Source organism: Balaenoptera musculus, chromosome 8 (genome assembly GCF_009873245.2).
Source record: "Balaenoptera musculus isolate JJ_BM4_2016_0621 chromosome 8, mBalMus1.pri.v3, whole genome shotgun sequence".
NCBI lineage: Eukaryota > Metazoa > Chordata > Mammalia > Artiodactyla > Balaenopteridae > Balaenoptera > Balaenoptera musculus.
In genome coordinates this window covers 104,546,819-104,574,495 of record NC_045792.1, presented here as the reverse complement: position 1 = coordinate 104,574,495, position 27,677 = coordinate 104,546,819, and the positions used below count along the sequence as shown (strand labels likewise).

At 47.9% G+C, this 27,677-nt stretch overlaps 2 protein-coding genes across 5 annotated transcripts in view; one reads left to right on the top strand and one right to left on the bottom strand.

The window, feature by feature from the left end:
- Positions 1-7,986, bottom strand: part of KDM2A (lysine demethylase 2A) — a 105,134-nt gene extending 97,148 nt beyond the window's left edge. For 2 of the 4 annotated variants that reach the window (XM_036859421.1, XM_036859426.1), the window contains exons 1-2: positions 7,823-7,986; positions 6,469-6,592 (exon numbers count right to left, since the gene is read on the bottom strand). In XM_036859421.1, coding sequence (XP_036715316.1) covers positions 6,469-6,510 — 42 coding nt within the window. In that variant the 5' untranslated portion in view covers positions 6,511-6,592; positions 7,823-7,986. The remainder of the gene's footprint in view (positions 1-6,468; positions 6,593-7,822) is intronic. The other 2 variants (XM_036859422.1, XM_036859425.1) reach the window with 2 other exon arrangements.
- An 811-nt stretch (positions 7,987-8,797) lies between these two features.
- Positions 8,798-13,648, top strand: LOC118899616 (translation initiation factor IF-2-like). The gene is made up of 3 exons (XM_036861378.1): positions 8,798-9,085; positions 9,132-10,013; positions 13,519-13,648. Exons 1-2 carry the CDS (start codon positions 8,798-8,800, stop codon positions 9,741-9,743), a joined length of 900 nt encoding a protein of 299 aa, XP_036717273.1. The 3' UTR covers positions 9,744-10,013; positions 13,519-13,648.
- The last annotated feature ends 14,029 nt before the right edge of the window (positions 13,649-27,677 follow it).

The window sequence follows — 27,677 nt, the reverse complement described above, 5'->3', positions numbered from 1 at the left end:
TGAGAATCTGCCTGCCAATGCAGGGGACACGGGTTCGAGCCCTGGTCTGGGAAGATCCCACATGCCGCGGAGCGACTAAGCCCGTGAGCCACAATTGCTGAGCCTGCGCGTCTGGAGCCTGTGCTCCGCAACGGGAGAGGCCACGATAGTGAGAGGCCTGCGCACCGCGATGAAGAGTGGCCCCCACTTGCCGCAACTAGAGAAAGCCTTCACACAGAAGCGAAGACCCAACACAGCCATAAATAAATAAATAAATAAATAAATAAATAAATAAATAAATAAATAAATAAATAAAATTTAAAAAAAAAAAGAAAGAAAAGAATATTTAAAAAAAAAAAAAAGAAATATACTGCAAGAGAGATGGTAAGGTGTGAAAGAAGAAACACAGGGTTCAAAGTCTGGTTCCACCCCTTACCAACTTTGTGATCCTGGTCAAGTCAAGGCAGCTCCCTAAGCCTCCATTACCATAATAAAAAAAATTAAGGTTTGAAACTATACCATCTACCTTACAGGGCTGTTTTGAAGATTAAATAAGGTAACGCATTTGAAAGAACCTAGCCTAGTATTCGACACGTGATAAATGTTTATTGAATTTTAACCTCTGTTGATGTGAAAGCACAATGCAAAAACACTGTATTATCCCAAAAATGAGATAAAGAGAGCACATTAATAAAACCTGACTAAGGATGTCCATTCCCCAAGAAGAAAAATAAAAAGGAACATAAAATAAGAATGTTATGTCCCTCTGCATGGTATACAGCAAATGTATCCATTCCCTGACTTAATGGTCAAAACCAAGACTTTTTTTTTTAACATCTTTATTGGAGTATAGTTGCTTTATAATGGTGTGTTAGTTTCTGCTTTATAACAAAGTGAACCAGCTATACATATATCCCCATATCTCCTCCCTATCCCACCCCTCTAGGTGGTAACAAAGCACAGAGCTGGTCTCCCTGTGCTATGTGGCTGCTTCCCACTAGCTATCTATTTTACATTTGGCAGTGTATATATGTCCACGCCACTCTCTCACTTCGTCCCAGCTTACCCTTCCTCCTCCACATGTCCTCAAGTCCATTCTCTACATCTGCGTCTTTATTCCTGTCCTGCCCCTAGGTTCTTCAGAGCCCTTTTATTTTTTTTTTTTAGATTCCATATGTATATGTTACCATATGGTATTTGTTTTTCTCTTTGACTTACTTCACTCTGTGTGACAGACTCTAACTCCATCCACCTCACTACAAATAACTCAATTTTGTTTCTTTTTATGGCTGAGTAATATTCCATTGTATATATGTGCCACATCTTCTTTATCCATTCATCTGTTGATGAACACTTAGGTTGCTTCCATGTCCTGGCTATTGTAAATAGAGCTGCAATGAACATTGTGGTACATGACTCTTTTTGAATTATGGTTTTCTCAGGGTATATGCCCAGTAGTGGGACTGCTGGGTCGTACGGTAGTTCTATTTTTAGTTTTTAAGGAACCTCCATACTGTTCTCCATAGTGGCTGTATCAGTTTACAAAAACCAAGACTTGAGAGTAACACAAACACCGTCGCTTGCAACTTCACAACTTTAAGGCTGTCTTAAAGTCAGCAAAAACCTTAACATGGAGGGTTTAGGACAGGATTTGAGATAGGAAACTTAAAATTCAGATTGAGCTTTTACAGTTAACTAAATATTTTCTTATTTGTTCTAATGGCTTAAATACTATAAATGTGTTCATGTGGCATGTGTGCTAAGCATAAGTTTTTATTTGTTAGAGCTTAGGCCTTCTGGTTCTTATGTATACTACAGAACCCAATACCCCGATATTTTGTTCATCCCTGTATACCAAACTCTCCTCCATTCTAGTGATCTATTCCTAGCAGTCAAGAAAACTCATAGCAAAGAAAAGTAAATACTTATGAGGGCTTTCAACAGTATCAACAAATACTTATTAAGCATTTTCTACATTGCAGACTGAGAGTACTTTCTTCTCTCTTTTCGAGGCTAATTATTGAGCACTTTCTGTATGTCAGGCACTATTCGAAGCATCCAGTAGACACCATAAACAAAAACAAAGTCCCAACTCTCAAGGAGCTTGTACTCTAATGGAGAGATATGCACAAACAAACTTAAGTATGGTAGTGATTAGTGCTCAGCAAAATAAACAAGAGAAAGTAATGGGGCTTAAATACAGCCCTGTATTCTGGGTCCCCAAAATACGGGTAACTGTGGAAGACTGATGCGTAAGTATAAAGAATTAGCTCCCTCATCACCTGCATTTTGAATGCCAAAAATGGGCAACAAGTTTTTCCTACATCACCAGGAAGGAGACTGCAACACTCCGAACAATGTACTCCTCCACCAATAGAGACTGACAGTTAAGTCTAATGCAATAATGATAAATAAGCAAATTCAACAATTTAGACCATCTATAATTTTTTTTAACTGTTAACAAACTATGGAAAAAATTGCTTAAAATTAGGTTTTTATTTTGCCTGGTCTATTCCTGGGCAGAAAGACCTTAGAGCGGGGACATTCAAAGTGCGACTGTTTGTAAAAGGGATAATCTGTTCATCGCTCCTGAATCTGGGGAGACAATTTTAAGGATGACCCAAAGAAAGGTGAGACTATCATAAGGACTCAGTGCCCTCAGTTTCTTGCAACAGATAAATGATTTAGCTATTTCAGAGGGAATCATATGTAAGGCACATTAACAGGATTGAGCATCCAGTAGTATAATAACATCCTTTAGAAAATCTCTTAATCTTAGCATCAAGATTGACAAGCAAGCTGAATTCTCAAGTAAATCAGCATCTCTCCCTTCAGATAACAGCACTAGGCTTAGGTGAAGTCAAGGGAAAAAAATATTCAGGTCATATGACTTCTTTTACCCTGAAGTATATTGTCTTCACCTTCTTTTACATTGATTTAGGCATTCATTTGTTTCTACAATTGCCTTTGGCAGGGGTTAGTGAATTTTTTCCATACTAAATGTAACTATACCTTAAGCATTTACTTCAGATGCACATTATTTTGCCCTTGATTTTCTTCTATGCAATAATAAGGATTACTCAGAATTGGTGTGATTTCAAAAACTTAAAAGATCATTGACTACAATTGCTGAGCATTTAACTAACATTTTAGATTAAGAAACTGTAAGATATTATGTTGAACATTCCCTATAAACGAACACTTAAATATACATGGCTGTGACAAACATTCAAAAATACTCCAACACTTTGGCTCCTGAAACCAAATGAAGAAAAAAAAGTTCTAAAATTAGTACCTGTCCATGTTCCTCAGTAAGGTCCTACATCTTAATTTACTAGAAATACAGAAATAAATCATCGTTACCTCAGGATAACCAAATATCCACCCATCACCAAACTGAATCTTCTATCCCTCTCACTTGAATACCTCCTCAACTATGTCAACTTCCCATGGAGATCTATCTGGCTTTCTTCTAGGAATCTATACACAAAACTACTAATCTTTTCATTAAAAACAAAACAAAACAGTGGCTTGTTTAAAAAAGTCAAAACAGCGTTTACCCTCCCTTGTATTCCCTACACTGCAAAATAAGTAAATGTTCTAGTTCCAGAAAGAAGAGCTTATGCCCCAAATCTACACGTACATACCAAATTCAAGGGTATAATAGATAAATATTATTTGACAAAAGACAAGCCAATTTTTAAAAACTAGCTATGTCTGATTTTTTTAAAAATGGCTTGTCACAAAGATGATACAAACATATCAAAATTTATCTCATCAAATCTAGTCTGTGAACTTGAAATAGCTATGTCAGTTAAAAGCATTAAAAAGGATCTATTCAATCATGAATAATACATATTCTTATAAGTAAGGATACAACTTTTTTTTTTTTTAAAAGATAGGTAAAAGGTCCTCAATATTAAAAAGTCACTCTTGTTCTGAAACGAGTTTGGCCTCAGACTGTTAATACTGGTATACTACATTTTCTCTCCCAAGAGGCTATTTTGAAAGTATGTCACTGAGGGATAACCATTTAGGTTTTGTCCTCTAAAACAATATGGAAGTAATAGCCAATAACACTATAATCAATGCACTAGGTAATTCAATTCAATCTGACAAACATATAGTATGAGACCACACAAAGTTTAATCACCAAGCCAAATTAGCACACCTGTCATTTTGTCTCTCTTTCAAACTTTATGTTCCATGGCCAGTAACTGCAAAACAAAACTAAATTCTATACTTTGACTTACTTTAAAGAGATACAGTGTTATAGCTACTGTAAAAATTAGCCTTTATGCCTTCATGTTAGTCTTAAAATTCCTCAAATATCTAACTTCATCAATAGAGAATTCTGTAATATAAGCACTTGCCACAGAGACATTAAAATTTTGGTAGGCACGGCTTCCCTGGTGGCGCAGTGGTTAGGAATCTGCCTGCCAATGCGGGGGACACGGGTTTGAGCCCTGGTCCAGGAAGATCCCACATGCTGCAGAGCAACTAAGGCCGTGCACCACAACTACTGAGCCTGCGCTCTAGAGCCCGCGAGCCACAACTACTGAAGCCCGTGTGCCTAGAGCCCATGCTCCGCAATGAGAAGCCCGCGCACCGCAACAAAGAGTAGCCCCCGCTTGCCGCAACTAGAGAAAGCCCGCGCACAGCAACAAGACCTGACACAGCCAAAAATAAATAAAATAAAATAAATAAATTTAAAAGTTTGGTAGGCAGACTGCCATTCAAATTAGCCACCAATATGCTCTCATATCAAAAGTTGTTACGGAAGGGATTTACACTTTGAATATAATTTTGTCATGTAATTTAAAAAAGGAAAACAGACATCAGTCACCCTAAACTCCAAGATTATTGCCCAAAATTCTAAGTGAGAAAGAGTATCCCAAAATATTTGCTGTACCCTCTTACACAACACTGCTACAAAAGCACATAAACCAAAAGAAAAAATATGCTAGATAAGGAAAAGGTTAATGTGTGCAACAGGTAGCAATCATTTTACAATTAAAAAAAAAAAATCTTACCAGGACAAAAATCACAGATTCCTTGGATCTCCTTACCACTACCTCCCTATCTTGTTAAAAAATATGAAAACTTGCTTTGAAAGACTGGATCCCAAGATCTCTCAGATATTTATGAAACAGCTCAGCAACTCTACCAGCCTGACATGATAAAAATGAAAATCCATACAGCAGTAACTAACCGAGAAAAGAGTTTTGCAGCATCTTCTTTCTTTTCCCCCCAAAAAACTGAATTCAAGAAATGTCAAAACAAAAATAAATCCTAAACGTACAAAATTCCACTGATGATATACTTTATTTCTAAAAGTTAAAGAATTATAATGTCAACACACAGATTAGGAGACAAGAAGCAAATCTCTAAAATAAAGGTTGCCAGAACATATTGCCTACTGGATACACTTGCCAATACACACCACACCTTTTCAACAGTCACACTGGGGCATGGGGGTGGGGGGGCCAGCGCGCGGCGGAGAACAGCCTTTTCTCAAAGAGTCTGGAGATTATCAGAAAATGAATTAAAGAATCACTCTTTTTTCCTCCAAATTCAGTCTAAAATGCAGAGCCAAATAAAACCAGCATAAATTCCTTTAGTAATTTTCTAGGTCTTTCAGTTCACCAAATTTTACATAATGCATACAGTTCTGTGGCTTTCCTCATTCCCCACTCTACAAACATAAATTCAAATTTCTGAAACGAATATATGGTGAGAATATTAATAAAGCTCTCTTTGACTAGGGAAAACAAAAATCAAATTCTTAAACTCCAGTAGGGAAACCTTGAGAGGAAAGCGGGGGCCTAAAGGACAAAGTATTCATATGCACATACAAGCTAATTCCTTCCAAATCATTACTAAGTAAAAATGTATTTCTATAAGATATATCACATACATCCCTCCCAAAATACAAAATACAGAACTTTACCAGCATCCAGTATTCTACCTTCTCTCAATCAATCCCCTTCAACCCTATCAGTGTTAATTTGTGTTAAAAAAAAAAAAAAAAAAAAAAAAAATCCACAGTTCCACTCCCCAGCTCAAAGCCAAAAATCTTGGTACACAATAATCTAAAAAAATTATACAGAACTATCCTTCCTCAAACAGTTTTGCCCCTCAAATTTACATTCAAATCTAACTTAATCAATTAGATTTATTACAATGTCAGTATTGCAAAATTAGGAATCCTTGTCACACTGTAATCCACAAAATCCTTTGATTTACAACGGTTTCAGCAGAAGTTAAAAGCTACCTATAAATCCATTTCCAAATAGGATGACTACTAAGACTCTAACTACTTGGCCTAAAATTCAAATGAGATACTAATACACCTTCCCTCCTCTGGTGCAGAGAAAAGCCACCTGAAATTTTTAATCACAGTATGTTCACAAATGGAAACAAAATAGTTATTCTGCTTCAAAATTGGAAAAAAAAGAAAAGAAAAAAAAAAGACAAGAAAATACTAACCAATCTCTGGCTGTAACGAATCCTTTCTTCTTCGGGTTCCATCTCTCACTCTTCTGTTGAAATTACAGAAAGAAACCACTCCAGGGCTGCCTTCCTCTTCCTCCTTAGGAACCAGATTGCAACACTAAAGAATAATGATATGAGCAGAGATGAGAACTCATCCTCGAACTCAACCTTTCTTTCCTCGGAATGAAGTGTTTAGGATATGTGTAAGTTAAAGGCTTCCTGAGAAATCTGGTTCCTCTTCATCAGTTTGGGACCTCTCAGCTCTGGGGTAAGTGGTTCCATGTCAAGATCAACATTAATCACATTACAACTGTCTGAGGCCTATAGGCAAAAGAAGATGTTGGTTTCAGTTCCTTACTGACGGGCTATACCACTTGTTTCTCCCCACAGGATTACAATACGCAAGGCTCCCCTTCATGGCAGCATTAGCAAAAAAAAAAAAAAAAAAAAGAAAGGGGCGGGGGGCGGGGGGTGGACAGGACTTTTCTCTCTTAGAGAGCTGGCCAGGTGAAGCAGCCACTGAACTAATCCAGATCCTAACCAAATTAGTTCTCTCTCACCCGTAATTAGAAACTAAAGAAAAGGACAGACTGACTATAAAAGAAGAGAACAAGAAATCAGGATTTAAATAAAGACTCCAAAACAATTTCCCATACACCTCTAGTAAATCCGTATGCAATCGTCGCCTTCCTTCCTAGACTCCCCGGATCTTTTCATTCCCAAACCAACCCTCCACCCCAACACAAGATGTGTACAACTCTGAAACAAATTCAAGGGAGTTGCAAATCAGACACAAAAATTTATCAGATCTTTCTGTGTAAAGTAATAAACGATTTTACCTAGAGACGTAAGTAAAATTCATCTTTTCCAAACATTAAAGACCGGTTTGCGCGACGGCCGATCCCTAATACCAAGAAAGGTTTTTCTTTTTCCTAAATATTCTCAGGGATAATGGCTTCCATAGAGAATGCAGATTTTTTTTTTTTCTTTTTTGTAACTACATTAAGGCCACGTTAACAGCATCCTTTCAAAACTGCTACGAGACCACTGGACCTAATGACACAGTTTGCAAGAGCAGTTCGTGGCAGAGCCCTCCTGGAGGAAGCCCTCGCCCCAAGTCGGGAGGGAAACCGTGTTTGCACCCCCTGGGCGAAGACCGCCCGGGCTTGAGAGCAGCCAGGGCCGGAGAGGAAAAATGGAAAATCTCGCCGGGTTCCCCCAGGAAAAGGCGTTTCAATGGTTCGTTCACCCATCGGAAAAAGAAATAGAAACTTTACATTAAGTCTTTAGATAACACAGCGAACCAAAACTTCCAAGGGGGGGGGGGCGACAGGAGGGGGAATCTCACCGGGGATTTTGCTCGTGAGTTCTTGTCCAAGTGAGAAGTAAAAGATTCCAAAAACTGAGAGGAAAAATTAAATCCCAAACGTCGTCTTCGGGTTTTTTCCGTGGATCAACCCAGTATCCAGAGGGTCACAGCGACCCGGAAAAGAGAGGAAACAGTTGCTGAATCAAACCTCCTCTTCTGGCTTTGGAGACCGGGAGTCTGAGGCGTCAGGAGAGGGGAGCGCGACCCCTCGGCGCCGAGCCCGGGGCGCCCCCGCCTCCCCCGGGCCAGCGGTCAGCAGCCCGAGCCCGAGCCCCGGGCCAGCCCCGGCCGCGGGGCCGCCGTGCCCGAGACAAGCAGCCGCTCGGCCACCTCCGGAGCCCGGGAGCGGCGGCCGATCAGCTGAGACCGGCCGACCCGAGGCTGCCCGCGCCGCCCCGGCCCCCCGGAACGCGGGCCCCGGCCCCGGGGGGCGGAGAGGGCGGGAGCGGCGCGGCGCGCCGGGCTGGGGGCCCCGGCTCCCCTCGCGTCTCCCCCTCAGCCCGGGCTCCGCGCTGCGGGACGAGCCCCCGGCTACTCCCCAGTCGCAGAGGAGGGATTCCGGGGGATGGGCCCCCTGGCGTTGCCCCTCCTCCCGGAGCGCCCCCTGCCCAGGATAGACAGAGCGGCGACAGGCCCAGCCGCTGGGAAGGTGCTCTGCGAGCCGCAGCCGCCGCCGCCGCCGCCGCTGCCGGGGAGGGGTGTTGTTTCCCTCACACAGGAGGAGCCGCTGAAGCAGCCGCCGCCATTTTGAACCCGTCAGACTCTCACATACACACAGCTCCTCCGCGGCGCACTGCGCAGGCGCCGCCTCCCCACCCCTCCTTCGGCTAGCCTCTCCACCCCCCACCCCCCTTCAAGCCTCTCTTCGCTTCTTACCGCTCTCCGGGGTGCACGTGAACGCGCACGCGTCACTCCCCTCTAACGCGGACACTTTGCCGGCGCGCGCACGCGCGGATGCGTCGGCCTCGAATCGCCCGCGCCCCCGCGACGCCGACGCGGCTCCCCGCCCCCCCTCGCGTCAGCCTGCCCGCCCTCCCGCCGGCCCACCGCCCCCGCTCCCCGTCGGCCTTCTTCCAGGGCTCGGGCCCGGCCCGCTGCTCGCGCCTGCGCGCAGGCCACAGATCCTCCTCTGCGCGCGCCCTGCCCCCCACACGCCCTCGCTCGAACACACACTTCGCCTCTGTGACCCCGCCCCTCGCCGGCCAGCTGCGCCGGCGGCCCTCCCCCACCTCTTCTGGGAGGGTGGTGACCCCCGACCCCCCACAAAGCACAACACCCCCCCAAGCAGAGGGGAGAAGCGCCCCATTCCCCTTCAACCGCCCTCTTCGCGAGTCAGCCCGTCACAGTCGCACAACCTGAGGGCCGGGCGGCCTGGGCGAGGGCAGCCGTTGCCCGCCTCAAAGCGGGGTCTCCCGGGGTCAGGCTGCTGGGCCCGGCCGGCCAGACTGCCCAGGGCGAGGGGGCGCAGGGAAGGGGCGCCTTCCCGCCGGCTGCCCTCCCCTCGCGCGCCCGCCGATGGGCCGAGGCCGGCCTGCCCGCCATCACCGGGCAGGCCCTGGCGCCCCCGCCGCGGGGCCAGCCCGCCCTCGGCTCGGGGGGCTCCTCGGTGCAGCAGCCCGGCCCCGCCTCACCCACTCCTCGCCGCTCCGAAGGGGCAGGAAACGGGAGTAGCATGTCTGTCCTGGGCTCGGCTCCCCCGGGGGAGCTCCGGGCGCTTGACAAGGGCGTCCACAGGTACCAGGCGCGGGAGTGGTCGCCGCGACGGCCCGGGGGCGGTGGCGGCCGGCGCGCCCACCGCGGGCCCGAGGCGCCCGGGGAGGTGGCCCTGCAAGCCCCCGCTCCTCGGCCACGCTCAGGTTTCCGCAGCGCCCGTGCCCCCGGCGGCCCGGGTGGGACGTGACCCCGCCCCCGGCGAGTCGGGGCGCCCCCCTTGGAGGGGTGCGCGAGCCGTCCCCAGCCCGCGGGCCGACCCCGCCGCCCCGGGCCGCGGCGGGCGCTGGAGGCCCGGCCGGGAAGATGTCTTCTCTCGGTGCGCGCAGCTTCGCGCGAGGGTCAGCGACGGGGCAGCGGCCGCCGAGCCGCGCCAGCCCTGCCCACGAACGGGCTCCCGCGGCTCGACAGCTGCCCGACGGGCTAGCAGGCTGGGGACGTCGACGGAGCCCGGCCAGAGGTATCTGAGCAACGCCATGCGAGCAGCCCAACCGCGATCAGGGCATTTCCCCAGCCAATCTCGTGCTTTGGGGCCCGTTTAAATTATAAATCTCGTAAAGGACCGTGGCTTGGGCGTTACGCACCCGGGTCAGCTCTGTTGGCTTCACTACACTCTTGCTGAGAGGTGTCACACAGATCTTTTTTCTCCCTGCCTTGGTTTCCTACCTTTTAAACTCTTGATTCCTGGGATCCGGGGATGTAGGAGAGAGGGAGGGCATGGAGTGAATCATATAACTTCCACGAACAACATGGAACTCTTTTAGGAATACGTTAGAGAAAGACAGTAATTGAAATAATGATATCTTCTATTTCTGTCAACGTTTGGACTCTAGGGTAAAGGCAGTATGTAAACCCAAGGTATCATTATTTATTAGCACATGAGGTTTTTCTACATGCAAACTTGGGGAGCTTTACAGACATTCTCTGCTTTGTCTCACAACATCCGTAGGGGACAAGCTAAAGTGCAGGTAGCATTACACTCATTTCAAAGATAGACACTTGAAGTACAGAAAGGCTAAACAGCTTGCATGACTACTCTAACAGAGAAGAGTTTAGTGCTTTGCCACACCAGACTGCAACTTCTCACAAACAACACAAAAGGTTTAACATGGTATCACCCTCTTGCATTCCAGTCACTGGGAAATATTCTTTATTCTAATACTAGTTTTGTTCAGACTTCTTAGATTTTCAGAGCAAATGAAGAGCTTCACCCAAAATTATCAGGCCTAAAGCCTAAGCCTTTCAGACTATAGTAAAATATATTTAAAAGGCAGCAGTCTTTAACATTGGCACTACCAGATGCGATCCCATAGGCATCTGGCTCTCTGCAGGTATAGAAAAAGGCAGCAGCTTGTTTGTTTTGTCTTTAAGAAGGAGAGAAAGACTTCTGCCATTGTCAGATTGAGTAAGTGTCAGGCCTCATTGCTATTTGCAAAATAAACGGCTTTATTTCCTTCTCACTCATCCCTATAAACCCATGAGATACTTGGGGGCAAAGAGAGAGAGAAGGAGGTCTCTAGCAGAAACTCAACTTGGTCTTAAGATCCAGGACCCCTTAAAGTAATTAACCATCAGCGAACTGAGTTGCTCACCTTCAGATAACAGCTGCCTCCTACAGGTTTAACTCAGGTGGGTATGCTGGGACGAAACCTAAGAAGGCTCCAAGAACAATAATAGTAATACTTACTTTGAACAGGGCTGCTAGTAAAGGTTTGTCAGATTGCAGCCAGCTCTTTTCCAGTTGAAAACCATTTGTTAACTAGTCTGCACTGGGCGACATGACGTTTAAACATATACACAGTGGTTTCTTCACAGGCAGGCTTTGTTAATATTCCAAAGCAGATGTGCAGGGTGAGATAAGAGATAGGCAGATGGCCAGTGATTCCCCCCCTCCCCACAAAATCACAGTGGCTCTGGTTGGCAAGGGCATATCATGAGGCTCACTGCTTTGCCCTAAAAGAGCCATTTTCAAGGAGAACAGAGATTGGGGATTCCCCAAGAAGGCCGCTAGACCTGTGAACAGCTATTTGACTTCACCTGCAGCTGCAGGGAGAGGGGGAGAGTAGTAGATGGAAAGAAGGAAAGAAAAATTCCTTCTAGAAGCATTGAGAAGAGAATCCCTGACTGGAATAAGCTGGTGCCTTAATAAGATATTAACAAACCTCTGCTTTCTTGAGCAAAGCTAAGACCCATCAAATGGTGAGAGTCAAAATTCAGATCACCCACTTCCTTGGAGAGACTTTAGTGAGAGAAAAGAGAACCCTGTTGTCTGGTCAATTAAGTTAAGCTATTTCTGATTTCTCTGCACTCCCTAAATGTTCAGGAGGAAGTAGGGATGTCCCAAACAGTGTAGGTCTAAACCGAAATAGAAGAATTGGTCTTGAAGAGCCCCTGGGAGGTAGCATAGCCAGTAATTAAAAAGTTTTGGCATCAAAGACAGAAGGTCTACTCTGCTGGCTACCAGCTAGTCAGTCCTAATGAACTCCTCAAAGCCTGGGTTTTTCATCTATACAGTGGGAAAAATACCTAACTCTCAGGATGAAGTGAATAATGTCTTAAAGCCCAGTGTCTGACACATAGTAGCCATGGATTATGAGCATTTACTGTGTTTCTGACCTCCAGTTTCGAGGAAAGTTTTAAGTACAGATGCTTCACTGTTTAAGCAAATTTAGAGTGTAAGGAGTGACTTATTCATAGCTTTTCCTCTTTCCTGGATCCTAGTCTCTCCTCTCCAACCCCTGGTGTCTCTGATCTCCAGTTTTCTCCCGTCCCTGACTCTGTCTGCCTCTCCCTGATCATCACCTGATCATCCTGAGGTCTCTTTCTTTTCATCATTCTCTCCATCACTCTGCTGCTCCCCACCTGCTGTGTTCATTCCTCTCTCCAGCCATGCCCATGTCATCCACTCTGTCATCAGCGGAGTAGACCTTGCTTGCCCACTTCCCTTTACCCATGTTTGGTGCACCCTAATCATGTGCTCTCTAGTTTTGTAACTTAATCATTTTCTGAACATCTTCTTCCACCCCCCTTCACTGGACTGTAAGTTCCTTGAAGGCAGGGGCCAGGCCACATCTGAGTCCCTCAAAAGACCTTCCAAAATCAATATCAGATACTTACTGTGTCAACCCTAGGAGGGATAAAAATTAGGTGTTGGGTGATTGTGAGTTTTAAAGGATAGAAAGTTTTCTTTTGAGTCTGAAAGTAAAATCTGAATTGATCAAGAAAAGAAAGGAAGCCAGAAATGCCCTGCAGTATCTTGTATCGTTGAACATCAGTGGCACGTGAGATTCTTTTAAATTTCATGGAACACGGTTGACCCTTTCCTTGGGACTATGGGACAAAAGTCCTCCCTGGCCCAGTCTCTCCTTGCTGCCATTTTCACCAGGCATTTGGCCTGCTTTTGTGCAGACCCACCTCTCCTGAGTCATGGGGTTGACCGGCTGTGGGGCAGCTGCAGCAGCATCTGGGATCCACCCGCTCTTTTAGCAGCCTTAGCTTTGCCTTGGGGCCAGGCCACCCTCACTTCCACTTCTAAAAGGGAGAGACTTCCTGCCCTTTCCGAGAGTGGGCCTGAAAGATGCTGAGCCCTGTGCCTCATGACACCTGTATTTGGTAGGGGGACGTTTCTGTCACCCAAGAGTTCCAGGGTGTGTTTGCAACCCTGTGCTTGTTTGCTGGCATCTGGTGACGGCTGTTAGCTGTGGGGTGCCCCAGCCACATCCGCAAAGGGCTAGTTGCCTAAACACTTAGGCCTGTTCCTAGATCCTCCCAGAGGGTCTGATCTTTGCCCATCTTCTTCGAAGGCATTCACTGCCTTTTGTCAGCTTCAGTTAAGTCTGGTACTGTTTCAGCTGCTTTGTGAGGGGCCTTACCAGCTGTGTGTTATTAGTCCAGTCCCTTAACCTATAAGGAACTTCTTTCTTTAATAAAACAGAGATCATGACTCCTGCCCTGTTTCCTCCTAGGATTATTGTGGAGTCAAATGGACTAATGAACAGCTTCCTATGGAAGCTGGAAGACAATATATTTAGAAAGGATTGGGACTTCCCTGGTGGCGCAGTGGTTAAGAATCCGCCTGCCAGTGCAGGGGACTCGGGTTCGAGCCCTGGTCTGGGAAGATCCCACATGCCGTGGAGCAACTAAGCCCGTGCGCCACAACTACTGAGCCTGCACTCTAGAGCCCGCGAGCCACAACTATTGAGCCCGCGTGCCACAACTACTGAAGCCCGCACGCCTAGAGCCCGTGCTCTGCAGCAAGAGAAGCCACCGCAGTGAGAAGCCCGCATACTGCAACGAAGAGTAGCCCCCCGCTTGCCGCAACTAGAGAAAGCCCACGCGCAACAACGAGGACCCAATGCAGCCAAACAATAAATAAATAAATAAATTTATATATATATAAAAAAGAAAGGATTGCTGGTTCTACTATTTCTTTTTATTTATTTATTTTCCTACAAGAAGGATTTGTTTTGTTACTGAGTACTTTGTGCTTAACACTAAATTAAGGGCTTGGATGGAAAAAGGAGATTTGAAAATTTAGAAAGCTTGGCTTTTACCCTTGAAGGCTTTGTATCATGGAGGAGATGCCATGAAGATATGACATACTAGGAGAACGTTGGTCATTACAGTGAATCACTGGAAGATAATGTAGACAATAAGAACTGGGTATAGAATTCCCCTTGGCTGTAGGCCCCATGGGGCAGGAAGTTTTGTTCATTTTGTTCATGTTCACTGATGCACGCCCAGTGCCTAGAACAGTGCCAGGCAGAGTCGGCACTTACTCACTCATTGGTGTTTATTGAATCAATGAAGAAAGCAGTGATGCTTCTGAGGGACAGAAGAGTGTGAAGGCTGCAGGGCTTTGAACGCTTGCAGAAAAGTTTGATTTTGACAGAGTAAGAGAGGCACATATGTTCTGCAGCAGAGAGTTGGTGTAATAGCAATTGTTCCAGGTAAACTGTTCCTGCAGCTGTCACTTCAGCTGGAATAGAGGTGATAGAAACTAAAACCCCTACTACTGCAAACCGAGCCAGAATGTAAGTTTGCAAATCTTAGGCCAAGTACTTCACCCTCTTTATTCCAGCTTCTCTTGTAATCTAGTCTTTCTGTTCTGCTTATCTCTGCCGTCTCCAGTTTCTGGTGTCCTCTATAGAGTCCATATCAGAGCACAGCTTTTGATGTAATATTACAAACTTAATATCTCCAGCCAACTTTTTTTCAAAACGTTTCTTAATTATACTACTGTTCATTATCTTTGAAGTATGTAATTTTAAAATGACAATCTCCTTTTTTCCCAAAATGCTCGCTAAATATTTAAACTATGAAATGTATTCAGTCTTCTTTTTCTTTCTGGCTAAATCTATTTTTACCCTCTCTGGGGGACTGCAAGAAATTATTGACTGCGTTTAAGGTGAGATTTCCACATTATATTTTTTGCAGCTATACTTGATTTGCCACGGCTTAGGGTTCATGTTTTGATTTGGTCATAATTACTAGATCTGCTGCTACTGTTGATCTAATTCTCTTCTTATTGGTAAGCTGCATATCCTTAGTTAACTTTCTATTCCTGTATAATTTTATTGGTATAAGGAATGTGGGAGATACTAGATCTATACCTTAGTCCTTTATTATTGAAACTGCTTACAAGATTTACACATCAATGTTTTTAATGCATATGTTTATACCGGTGAAGGTTTATGTTTTGTATAAAAGTTAATATTTTTATAATATATTTTAGCATTTTCTATTTCATTTCACTATTAAGTACTTATTTACTATTTCCTGTATTTTATGCATTTTTATAGTCAACAAATTCAGAAAAGTGGGCAAATTGAATTCTCAGTTCCAGCTTGCTGGAAGATAAATACAGAATTGGCAGAGGTTTCCTTGTTCTGAATCCACGTTATTCCTCTTGAAGGGACCATATTTCTTTCTATATGCATTTAAGTTGCTCCTTAATACACAGGCATACAATTTGAATGCTATTGATAGTAGAACAATGCTGCTAATTTCCAGGGCTTTCTCTTCATTCTCTGGTTTATTACTCATTAAATCTGCCACCCAGTGTCTCACACTTGACTGGATCTCTATATGACCATTATCATCAGCAACCACAAAATACATGCCAGTTTCTAACTACCTGCTGGGTCTTCAAGATTTAAAATATAAGACTTAGACCCTGCCCTCAAGGAGCTTACAGTTTAGAGAAGAAAAAAATGACCATTTCAAAAATGCCAACCTGCAGCGACAAGCAACAGCATGGCAGAGCTCAGAAAGGGAGGAGTGAAGAGAGTTCCCGCACAGCCCCTGGAGCTGCAGCAGTACTCCTCTCTCCTCCAGGACTTCATGGTGTGTTTACTCAGGTGCTGCATTAACTTTTTCCCTATGGTGCCTACTAGGTCCTCCTCTATTTAAAGGGGATATTAGCACTGAATTATAGAATCTTAGAGTTGGCATAGAGCTCATAGGTCATTTAATCCAACCTGCTCATTTTAAAAAACTGGCAGTCTGAGGCCCAAAGATGTTAAGCAGCTTGGCCAAGGTCATGCAGCTAGTTTAGTAATGACATTGGAACCATAAACCATGTCTTCTGATAGTTGCTTTTCCTGCTACTCCTCAAATGGATGGCATTTTTCACCATCAGATCAAATATTTGTTCATTCGTTCCTTCCTAAAAAAGAGCACCTGCCTGTTTGAGACAGTGTGTTTGGCACTGGGGTTGCAAGGTGAGTGCGAATGAGACCACGTTGGGGCAGGTCAGGTGACCATATAAATTAACCACCAAGCTGAGACCCTTTGAAACAGTGAAAGGGTCTAATGATAACTATATGCACATCAGGTGTAATCCAAGACAAGTGCCCTGATGGACGCCAGGTCTATGCAGGATATATACACGGCCTGTACAGGATACTGTGAGGGCACAGAGGTGGGAGGGGCCAAGTCTGCTGTGGGGGAGGGGTGTCCAGGCAGGGAAGGCTTCATGGAGGAGGTGATGCTTGAAGTTACTGAGGTTTTGATGTTCACCAAGAAGATGGTGGAGGAAGGGTGCTTCCCATCCGTGGTGTGCTCTAGACACAGCAGAACAGCTGACAAGGACCGAGCCTACAGAGGGAATCCTAGCCTAGAGGACTTCTCACACCATATTCAGCAAGTGGATGGGGCTTTGTCCTTTGTAGGGGATGGTTATTTGGTTATCCAGGCAGCAAATATTTATTGAGTATCTACTAGGTAGCAGGCACTGCTGTAGGCACTACCATGGGCAAGACAGATACCTGCTCTGAGAGGCAACACAGCGTAGTGGTCCAGCAGGGACCCTTGCAGTGAACACATCGCCTTGCTCAAGCTGCACAGCTCCAGGGGTTCGGTTTCCTCATTTATAAAAAGGGTTAAGAATCCCTCTTCATAGGTCACTGTTGCAGGATCTGAATGAGTTTAACATTCACAATGTTAGAACAGCGCCTGGAACATAGTAGGTGCTCATAAACAAGTTTGTGAAGTAAACTGAGCTTATAGTTAGTTGGGAGAACCACAGCAAATTTATTACATAAAGTCTATAAAGAAAATAGGAAAGCGGGACTTGCCTGCCGGTCCAGTGGTTAAGACTTCCACTGCAGGGGGCATGGGTTCGATCCCTGGTTGGGGAACTAAGATCCCACATGCTGTGTGGTGCGGCTGGGGAAAAAAAAAAAGACTATAAAAGAAAAAAAGAAAGAAAATAGGAAAGCTTCTCTTACAGTTGAAGCTGTCATACAGTTGTGACTGTATGACAAAAAGGAACATTCCAGGGAGAGGCAACAACTTGACCAAAGCCCTCTGTGGGACGGGCATTGGTGTGTTCAAAAAGCAGCAGACCAGAGAGGCCAAGGTGGCGAGCCCGGGCATACAAAACTTGCCGTGAGCTGAGAATGTACTCCCACGGTGGGGGTAACCCATGGTGGTCGTGGAAGCAGGGTAATGACAAGGTCAAATTTATATTTCAGAAAGAACTCTGAAGTGGGAAATCCAGGAGAAGCAGGGGAGGCAGGGCCAAAAGATGGGTTCTCACTGGCACTTGAGGCTGAGAGGCTCTGTAAGGACTGCAGTGGAGGGCAGTCTGCATCCAATTTGGAGATTCAAGAATCAGCAGTGACAGCATAAAACCATGGGGGTGGGGGGAACAAGATGTCCCATGGAAAGTGTAGAAGGAGTCCAGAATCCCAGGGACAGGGCTCCATTGGGGAGGACCATGCCTGGCCCATTTTTGGCGCTCAATTACTGCTTGAAGAATGAATGGATGTAGGAAGTGGCCCACAGAGGAAGAGGAGCCTGTGAAAATAGCTGAGAAGGAAAGACCAGAGAGGTAGGACCCAGAGAATGAAAGCAGCGTAGAGGAGAGTGGAGGAGAGTGTCAAGCAGGAGGGAGGGGTTGAGGGGTGAGATGAAACTGGAAGACCACACCTGGATGGGGAGCCACCACGACATCACTGGCAACTTTTGCCAGCAGTGTCAGTGCAGTTGGGGGTGGCGGAGTTGGAATGCAGTGATTGGGAAGTAAAAAAAGATGGGGTGCCTACACCCTTCTTTCAAGGAGCACAGCTGTGAAGCGAAGAGCAGAAGGAAAGAAACAAGCTTGTGTGTGGCCTACAAGAAGGTGTCAGGGGGCTTCCCTGGTGGCGCAGTGGTTGAGAATCTGCCTGCTAATGCAGGGGACACGGGTTCGAGCCCTGGTCTGGGAAGATCCCACATGCCACAGAGCAACTGGGCCCGTGAGCCACAACTACTGAGCCTGTGCGTCTGGAGCCTGTGCTCCGCAACAAGAGAGGCCACGATAGTGAGAGGCCCACGCACCGCGATGAAGAGTGGCCCCCGCTTGCCGCAATTAGAGAAAGCCCTCGCACAGAAACGAAGACCCAATACAGCCAAAAATAAATAAATAAAAATAAATTAAAAAAAAAAAAAAAAAGAAGGTGTCAGGAGAGATGAAGGGCTTGAAAATGGAACCTGGAAATAAGGGATAAGGGATAGAGTAGGAGGTGCTCAGTGTGCGACAGTCAGGGTGGCAGACGGGTCCTGAGATTAGCTCCAGCTGAGAGAAGACATGCCTTCCTCTGACCCTGGAGAGAGGTCGTGAGGGAGAGCATTTGGAGGCTGCGGTGCAAGAGGTCGAGGGAGTTTACACTTGAAAACCCTTGGAATAGTAGTCTCGGGCGGAGAAGACAGTGTAGTTGATGTAGGCTTTGAATTCCAACCACTTTCTCTCTGACAGAAGCCATGTCATACTGCTCCTAACTTTGGAGGGAGAAGCTGTGCCAGTGATAGCAGGAAGCCCACTTCCTGGGACCTCTAGTCATGCCAGAGGTCGGTGAGGACCCAGGCAGGTGTGCTACACAGAAAGGAGAGCTGAGAGTCCAAAGCAGGACACAGTGGCCCCAGCTGACAGATACAGGAGTTTCTGTCCTCACCTTCCCGCACCACCTGGCCAGCAACTTCACTGTTAGAGCTTCCGCAGGACTCTCCTGTGAGGAACGCTGTTTCCTACCCGATCCTCCCCTCCAAACAGGGTTTGGCTATGCTCCCTCCTCCCTGTGCCTTCCTCTGCCCCCAAGCCCGTGTGCACCAGGCCTTCCCTGCTGCCCCCTGTGAATTCCCTCAGTGCCCACCCACCTAGTTTGGCATTTTTAAAAATAAATTTATTTATTTTATTTGTTTATTTTTGGCTGTGTTGGGTCTTCGTTGCCGCGCGCGGGCTTTCTCTAGTTGTGGCAAGCGGGGGCTTCTCTTGTTGCAGAGCACAGACTCTAGGCACACGGGCTTAAGTAGTTGTGGCTCACGGGCTCTAGAGTGCAGCCTCAGTAGTTGTGGTGCACGGGCTTAGTTGCTCTTTGGCATGTGGGATCTTCCCGGACCAGGGTTCGAACCCATGTCCCCTGCATTGGCAGGCGGATTCTTAACCACTGCGCCACCAGGGAAGCTCCATAGTTTGGCATTCACTGCATGCCCTCTTGCAGTTAAAAACCTCTAGTATGTCTTATTCTCCCTCCAGTGGAGGAAGCCCCCTGAAGGCTTAACATGTGCTTGTTTCCTCCACTGTGTCTGGAATCAGGCCTTGAAAATAGCCATTCAGTAAATGCTCGTGAAGATAGTGGGAGAGCAGGCCACCGTGTAGTGGCTGAGGACACAGGTCGACGAGAGGGATTGCCAGGAAAGAGGTGGAATTTGTAAAAATAACTATCAACTATTAGAAGTAATTCAAATGGGATGAAATGGTGGGAGGCGGGGGATGTTGAGTCGCTTTGGCAGGAAGACCCAGCCAGTGGGTGTAGTTGAAAGAGGAAGAGGAAGCAAGAGGGCCTGGGGAGAAGGAGCTGGTGGCGAGTTAAGCCTGGGTGGGAATGGGTTGGTGACTGACAGCCACAGAAGGCTCTAGAGAGACGTGTATCACATGCTCCAGGCAAGAGCTGGAAAAAGCAGCACTAGGTGACCGGCAGGCCATCCATTGCTGGAGGCCGGACACCGGGCAGTGGGGGAGATGGTGATGAGCAGGGTTGATGGTCAGAGACGAGAGTGAGAAGGTGACCGACAGATTGGAAGAGGACTCAAAACGTGGCAGAGAAAGACCAGTGCTCGACAGAGGGCACGGAGTGAGGAGGGTGGTGGAACTCACAGAGCCCAAGCTTCGCCCCGTGAGTGGGAGAGAAGGAATAAAGAAAAGCCAATGAACACTGCATTTTCTGGTGATCACCATCCAACCCTATTCAAAGGTGTTGTTCCTGCGGGTACCCCAGTCTCTCTCTCGGAGATCCCCCCCTCGGTGGTCTTGAGGGAGAGTGCTGGCATCTTCCCTCTGTGGAAGCTGAAGGGGCCAGCCCCTCCTCCCCTCACCTTGTGCAGCTGGGGCTGGCTTGTGACATAGGTTTGACCCAGCAGACCCTCTGTGGCAGGATGTTGACAGCCGAGCAGGAGACCTTAGGATGTGGTGGAAAGTGGAGATCATTCCTACCTGGCAGCCTGTTCCTACTAAGTCACTAGCAGTGGGACCACAGAGCTCCCTGGCCTCCCACCAGCCCAAACCTCGTCCCCCAGCCCCCAGTCAATTCTGGGAGCCATCTCTACCACCACCTCCACCTCCACACTTGCACATACACGCTCTCCTTAAATTCCTCTCTGCTTTGGTTAGCTGCAGTCAGTTTCTGTTGTTTGCAACCAAGAACCCTGACAATCTGAGAGTTCAATCCTGTTAATTAAAGGTTGAGAACGCCGTCCGATTCCTACGCAGATGTGGAGTCCGTGGAAAAATTTGGAAGGACTGCAGTTTGGTTCATCTCTTTAGTCTCCTAAGTGCCAGATGCTGTGTGCTGAGTACTGAGGATAGAAAGACAAACACAGCAGGCCCTGCTCTTCATGTAAGCAAGTGAGTGTGTCTTAGTTTGAGTTCACCCGGAAGCAAACCCCGAGACAAAGATTCAAGTGTAAGTAGTTTATTTGGGAAGTGGTCTGGGAAGCACAGATAGGGGAGCAGGGAAATAAGACAAGGAAGGGAAGGAGGCCAACAGAGGGCACATCATCAAAACTACTGCAGAGGGCCACTGAGCTCAGCCTGGCTGGGGTCTGTGGGAGACCATGTAGCACAGGCCTCAAAGTGTCATTTATCCACCAGCTGCCATCTGTCATTGGTTGAGGGCTGCCTCCAGAGGCCCTGGGCCCCCTGGCACTTTCACTGCCTGGTCCATGTGCAGTGAACAGCCTGAGAAGTCCTCGGGCAGAGGCACAGAATGGGGACTGCTGAGGGGCCATGTGTGGGCCATCACATCCAGGGCTGCAGAATGCAGTGGAGAGAAAGTTCTATGGGTTCTTTGAGAGAACTAGGACAGGGACAGTGGGCCCCAGAAGAGAGCTGTCAACTCCTGAAAGAAAGTGTCATCACACTTGAGCAAAGTCCTTCACTAAGGCTTTCTAGGTATGATGGATTTTGAATTCGAAACTGCAGATGTGGTAAAGGAAGGTCATATGGGGAGAAAACCTTCTGTGCCAAGGCCCCACCACAAGAGGAGCCAGCCTAGCTGGAGGAAGACTGCTGGGCAAGAGGAAGGAGATGGGTGAGTGGAGGCCCGAGCCCGGCAGCATCTCCCCAGACCCCCTGCTCCCAGGGGCCACCCGCTGCCACCAGCTGCCAGAGATACCCTCTAAACCATTCACTTTTTCTTTTTTTAATTTATTTATTTTTGGCTGCGTTGGGTCTTCGTTGCTGCGCGCGGACTTTCTCTAGTTGCGGCGAGCGGGGTCTACTCTTTGTTGCGTTGCGTGGGCTTCTCATTGCGGTGGCTTCTCTTGTTGCAGAGCACAGGCTCTAGGTGCGCAGGCTTCGGTAGTTGCGGCACGTGGGCTCAATAGTTGTGGCTCGCGGGCTCTAGAGTGCAGGCTCAGCAGTTGTGGTTCACGGGCTTAGTTGCTCCGCGGCATGTGGGATCTTCCCGGACCAGGGATTGAACCCGTGTCCCCTGCATCGGCAGGCGGATTCTTAACCACTGTACCACCAGGGAAGTCCATAAACCATTCACTTTTATTGAGGGCCCAACCCTGTCCCAGCTCTTCACACTGATCCTTAACTCCCCATGAGGAGGTGTAATGATTACCCCACTTCAGAGACTGAAGGAAAAGCACTGGGATGATAAGGGTCTTACCCAAGGTCATGTGGCTAGGGTTTGAACCCAGGTAGCCTGGTTCCCAGGCCTGTGTTCCCAGCAGGATTATTTAAACATACAACTGAGCGTGTTCCTGCTCTGTTAACACACAGATGGCTGTGTGTGTTGAATGACAAGTGACATAAAATGCAGTTCTCAGAGGGCAGGTGGCTGCTTGGATGGCTGCAGAAGGATGGCCAGGCATGGGTGGAGTGTAGAGGTATGGTGAGGAGTTTCCCCTGGGTGCCGGGCATGGCTGCAGGCTGGGGGATGAGACACGTCACATGACATGGCTGAGAAACCCAACCTGGGGTCACTGTCAGGCACCAGCAGGCACTTGGTTTGCAAAGGCCGTGGAAGACCCTGCCTGCCCTTTCTCTCAAACAGAACCACAGTCCAGTGGAGGAGATCAAAAAGGCCACAACAAATGGCAGAGGGAGGTGACAGCAGCCTGGGAGTGGAGGAGGACCTAGGAAGTAGGAGGGCAGTGTGATCCGAATCCTCCTTTGTGGGAGGAGGCCCTGCTCCCAAATCCTCCCCCTCCACACACCCCTCCCTCCTGCCTGCCGGCTCCCGTCCACCCAGCGCCCAGGCTAAAGGCTCCTGCCTGCTCCAGGCCCAGCAGTCACAGCTGCACACCCCTCTGCCCCCTCCTCTCTCCGCGCAAGGTTCAGCAGGTTGCAGTTAACACATGTGTGCTGCAGTTTTCAGTTGGAAAATGCCCCATGCCCCACCACCCAGATGTCTACTGTCCTCTTTGATCAATGTTGTGCATGAGGACGTCGAGTTTCAGGCAACGGGCCGGCAGCAATGTGCTCTCCGGGGCCCAGCCGGGGCCTGGGAGCTCATGGGCTTGTGCCAAGTCTGAGGACATCAGTCCCTGGGACAAAGCCCTGGGCCTTCGCTGCTTAGCTGTGCCTGGGGTGATGCGGTGGCTCTTTGGGTGCTGGGGTGATGCACCGGATAAAAGGAGCTGAGCCTCACGGGATGCTCTTCTGGAGATACTTTGGACCGCCCGGCTCCAGCTTGCTTTCATCTCGAGATTTTCCAGGGTAGGTAGGCATGAGGCAAGGTTGTTAAATTGAAGTTCTGCTTCCTTCTGAGAGAGAGAGCGAGAGAGTGAGAGCCCAGCCAGGGGCCCAGGTGCCTTTAACTTCTTCAGCGATTGTGCCACGGATGGGCCCTGTGTTTGCAGGGGCTGCAGCTGAGGGGCAGGCAGCAGAGGGTGGCCCGGCTGTGAGAAGGCTGCTCCACGCCCACGGACACACTGCCTCCAGTCTCCCTTGGGTTCCAGCAGCCTCCCCCTGCAGTTGGGGGACTGGGGCGGAAGCTGTCCTCTTGGGGAGGAGAGGAAGGAGGTGGGGCAAGGAAGGCAGGCTTGTCTGCAAGGCTCCGGCAGCTTCTGTGACTGGAGCAGAAGTCTCTTCTAAAAAGTGGGGTACATGGCTGTGGGCAGGGTCCCTCCAAAAGGGAGATTTGGCCTGGGTCTTGTCCACAGCTCTGGGTGACCTTGATGTCCTAGGTGTCAGGTGTGCACTTGGCGGGAGCTGGACAGAGAAGCTTTGGGGGAAGGGAGCTGGGGTGGGGGAACAAACTGGGCCTTTGCCCTTAGGTGAAGGGCCTCTGTCCTGGCCCTGACTAGCTCTCAACCTGAACGCGGGCTTGAGCATCCTCTGTCTAGGTGGGTCTGCAGGCCCATCCCGCCTGTGGTTCTCACTTTGCCCTGCTCCACCCTCAGCTCAGCTGCAGAAATTCTTCAGGGTTCCCCCCACCCACCCCGCCTGGCTTAGCCTGACATTCTTCTCTCACCTCCACCACGACCCCCATTCCAGGGCCCAGCCTCATGCACAGGTGGCCACAGACCCCTGCCCTGTGAGGCTGGACTGGATAGAATTTTGGCCAGAGGCATAGGGAGGCTCTGGGCAGGTGGGTTCAGGGGACCAGGGCCTCTTCTGGCCAGTGGACCACTGTGCCTTGTGCCCCAGCAGGTGCCCTGGCCTCCCTGACAGGAGCCCTGCAACTTCTGCCCTGCCCTGGCAGGCTTTTAATACCTGCCTAATCCTTTCTGTTGATGAGGCTGGCTGTGGGGTGGGAAGAGGGGTCAGTGAGCTGAGAGAGGCCCTGGGAGCAGCTCTGCCCGAAGCCCAGAGACCCTGGGAATGGTGGGCCGGTGTTCTGGGCCCTCAAAACCAGGGTCGCTCAGGCAGGTTGTCAGCCCAGGAGCGGGGCCGTGCCCTGGGGCTCCGAACTGAGCTTGTGAGGACAAAGTACTTAGATATGATTTGAAACTGTGTTTGGATAATTGACTGTTGGTAGGTGACTTCAGCCGACTCCTGGGCTAAGGAAACTTGGCCTTGGTAGGGCAGACGGGACGGACACAGTGAGAGTGAAAACGTGTGAGCAAACCCATCAGGGGCTGTTAACATCTCTATTGTCAGCCGCCAGCTTCTGTTTGTTTAAGCTTCAGGAGGTCTTGCCGCTTCATTTGGGTCTCTGCTCCAGGTGGGAACTTGAATTTCACAAGTAGGTGTGAATTGCACCCATCTTATCTGTCTTGCTTGGAAGTAGAGCAGTTCAGGCCTTAGGCAGTCCACATTCATTTAATGAACACTGTCTGCACTGAGGGAGCCCCCGAGGGGGTGTCACTGAGTCTCTGGGACCTGCCCTCAGCCATTTCGCCGTGGAGGTCAGTGAGGCTGTTGCTTGGGCCCTGATAATTAGGGTCTTTAGAGGCTCTCAGCTGAAAGAACCTGGGGCCCCACCCTGGCATAGTTAACAGGACAGCCATCCAACTCCGAATATTTCTCCGGGTGACTATTTTGACTAATTTTTAAATAACCTTTTTATTTTAGAAGTTTTAGATTTATGTGGAATTCCCTGGTGGTCCAGCTGTAAGGACTTGGTGCTTTCAGTGCTGGGGCCCGGGTTCAATCCCGGCTTGGGGAACTAAGATCCCGCAAGCTGCTCGGAGCGACCAAAACAAAAAAACCTCCCCAGAAGTTTTAGATACACAGAAAAAGTGAGAAGATAGTACAGAGAAATTCATATACCCCTGCACCCAGTTTTCCCCCATTAGCACCTTATATATTTTTTTTGTTTTTTATTTATTTATTTTTGGCTGTGTTGGGTCTTCGTTTCTGTGTGAGGGCTTTCTCTAGTTGTGGCGAGCGGGGGCCACTCTTCATCGCGGTGCGCGGGCCTCTCACTATCGCGGCCTCTCTTGTTGCGGAGCACAGGCTCCAGAGGCGCAGGCTCAGTAATTGTGGCTCACGGGCTTAGTTGCTCCGCGGCATGTGGGATCTTCCCAGACCAGGGCTCGAACCCGTGTCCCCTGAATTGGCAGGCAGATTCTCAACCACTGCGTCACCAGGGAAGCCCCTAGCACCTTATATTTGCCTGGACAAATATAAGGTACATTTTTTACAAGTAAGGAAGCAACATTGATATATTAGTATCAGCAGATTTCCTTAGTTTTTACCTAATGTCCTTTTCTGTCCCAGGGTCCCATCCGGGACACCACCCATTTGGTTTTCTTCCCTTCCTTCCTTCCTTCCTTCCTTCCCTCCTTCCTTCCTTCCTTCCTTCCTTCCCTCCTTCCTTCCTTCTTCCTTCTTCCTTCCTTCCTTCCTTTCTTTCTTTCCACACCATGTGGCTTGTTGTGGGATCTTAGTTCCCTGACCAGGGATTGAACCTGGGCCCTCAGCAGTGAAAGTGCCGACTCCTAACCACTGGACTGACAGGGAATTCCCAGTTTTCATATCTTCTTAGGCTCCTCTGTGCTACCGTTTCTCAGACTTTCCTCGTTTTTGATGACCTTGACAGTTTTGAGGAGGACCTGTCAGGTAGCTTATGGAATATCTGTCAATTGTGGGTTTTCTCATGATTAAGTAGGGGTAACGGGTTTTGGGTAGGAAGATCACAGAGGTAAAGTGCTTTGATTAATTTTGGGTATTAAAAATACAGTTATTTCCAAAATTGTTAATTTTCTCTCCCTCCATCCCTTTCTTCCCTGTTTCCTTCCTTCCGTCTGTCTTTTTCCTCTGTGGTGTGCCTGCTTTGCCGGCCCCGAGAGCTTCCTCTGTCTCTCTTTTGGGTAGTGAGCACTGGGCCTGGCATCACAGCTAAGAAGTCGAGGGGCGGGGCGCTCAGTGGCATCGGAGAGCCTCAGGGAGGCTGCTGGGGGCGGGAAGGTGGTCTGCGTAGTGCAGATCTGCTGCTTGAGATCATGGACTTCCTGGGGGTTTGAATCCCAGGAAGACTTGCACTTCCTGCTTCTCTGTTAAGAGCACCCTTAGGTACTTGCTAGGGTTGTTGGGAGCACAAGGGAGCTGGTAGATTATGACCCCACCAAAGGGGGTGCTTGAGGTGAGCCCTAAACAGTCCTGCATGACTGGAGTGATGGGAGATGAGGAGAAGCACCCCCTTGCCCTCAAAGGCCCTTCAGTAGCTGCTATAAGCTGTACAGCAGAACTGTCCTCCGGTCTGACTCTTGGGCTGCAGGCCGTCACTAATGACAGAATGGCCTCCCTAGAACACCCACTGGGCTCTCATCTGCTTGGGCGCTCACTAGGCCGGGAGTTATGTTAAGTTGTCCCATACACAGGTTGGACCTCTTCCAACCTGTGAGCATGGTACATCACAGATAAGTGGTATTATCATTGCCCCCTTACAGAAGAGGAAGCCCAGGCACCACTCACTGAGTTAGCCACTGTATACTGACCTTGATCTGACAATAAATCAATGTATCTGAAACCAAGAGTGTCATAGAGGAATCCAGAATGAGTTTTTCCTTCTCAAAAACCTTTCTCCTCTAGTTTACTGATTCCTGGGTCCCGTTTAACAGTTCTGAATAAAAGCCTCGCTAGCACTTTGATGGAACAGAGTTTCAATTTCAGGACAGTCACTCCAGTCCTGCAGGAGACCTGTGTGTGCCACGTGTGTGACCAGCAACGTGTGACCTTGGGCAGGGCCGCTAACCCCTGCTTCCTTATTAGTGCACTGGGATGTGTGCATGGGTGTGTGGGGAGTGATCTAGTGCCCTTGACTGACTAATAGATACTGCTGATCTGCCGGGCTACTATTTAAATAGCATTTGTTGTCAGGTAAGCTTTCTTAGTTGCAGAAAAACTAGAAACAATGCAAATAAATTTAAAACAGGCATAATAAATAAAGTTTTAAAACTTTAGAACATTCACTAGATGAAATAATATGTGGCCACTAAGAACGATAGTCACTTAAATGCACCATGGTATCCTGGATTGGATCTTGGAACAGAAAGAGAACATTAGTGAAAAAACTGGTAAAACCTGAATAAAGTCTGGAGTTTAATTAATAGTGTTAAAGTTAATTTCTTAGTTTTGATAAATGAATGTTAACATTAGAGGAAGCCAGGTGAAAGGTATATGGGGACTCTATGTACTCTTATTGTAATTCTTGTTTAAATCTAAAATTATTCCAAAAAATTGAAT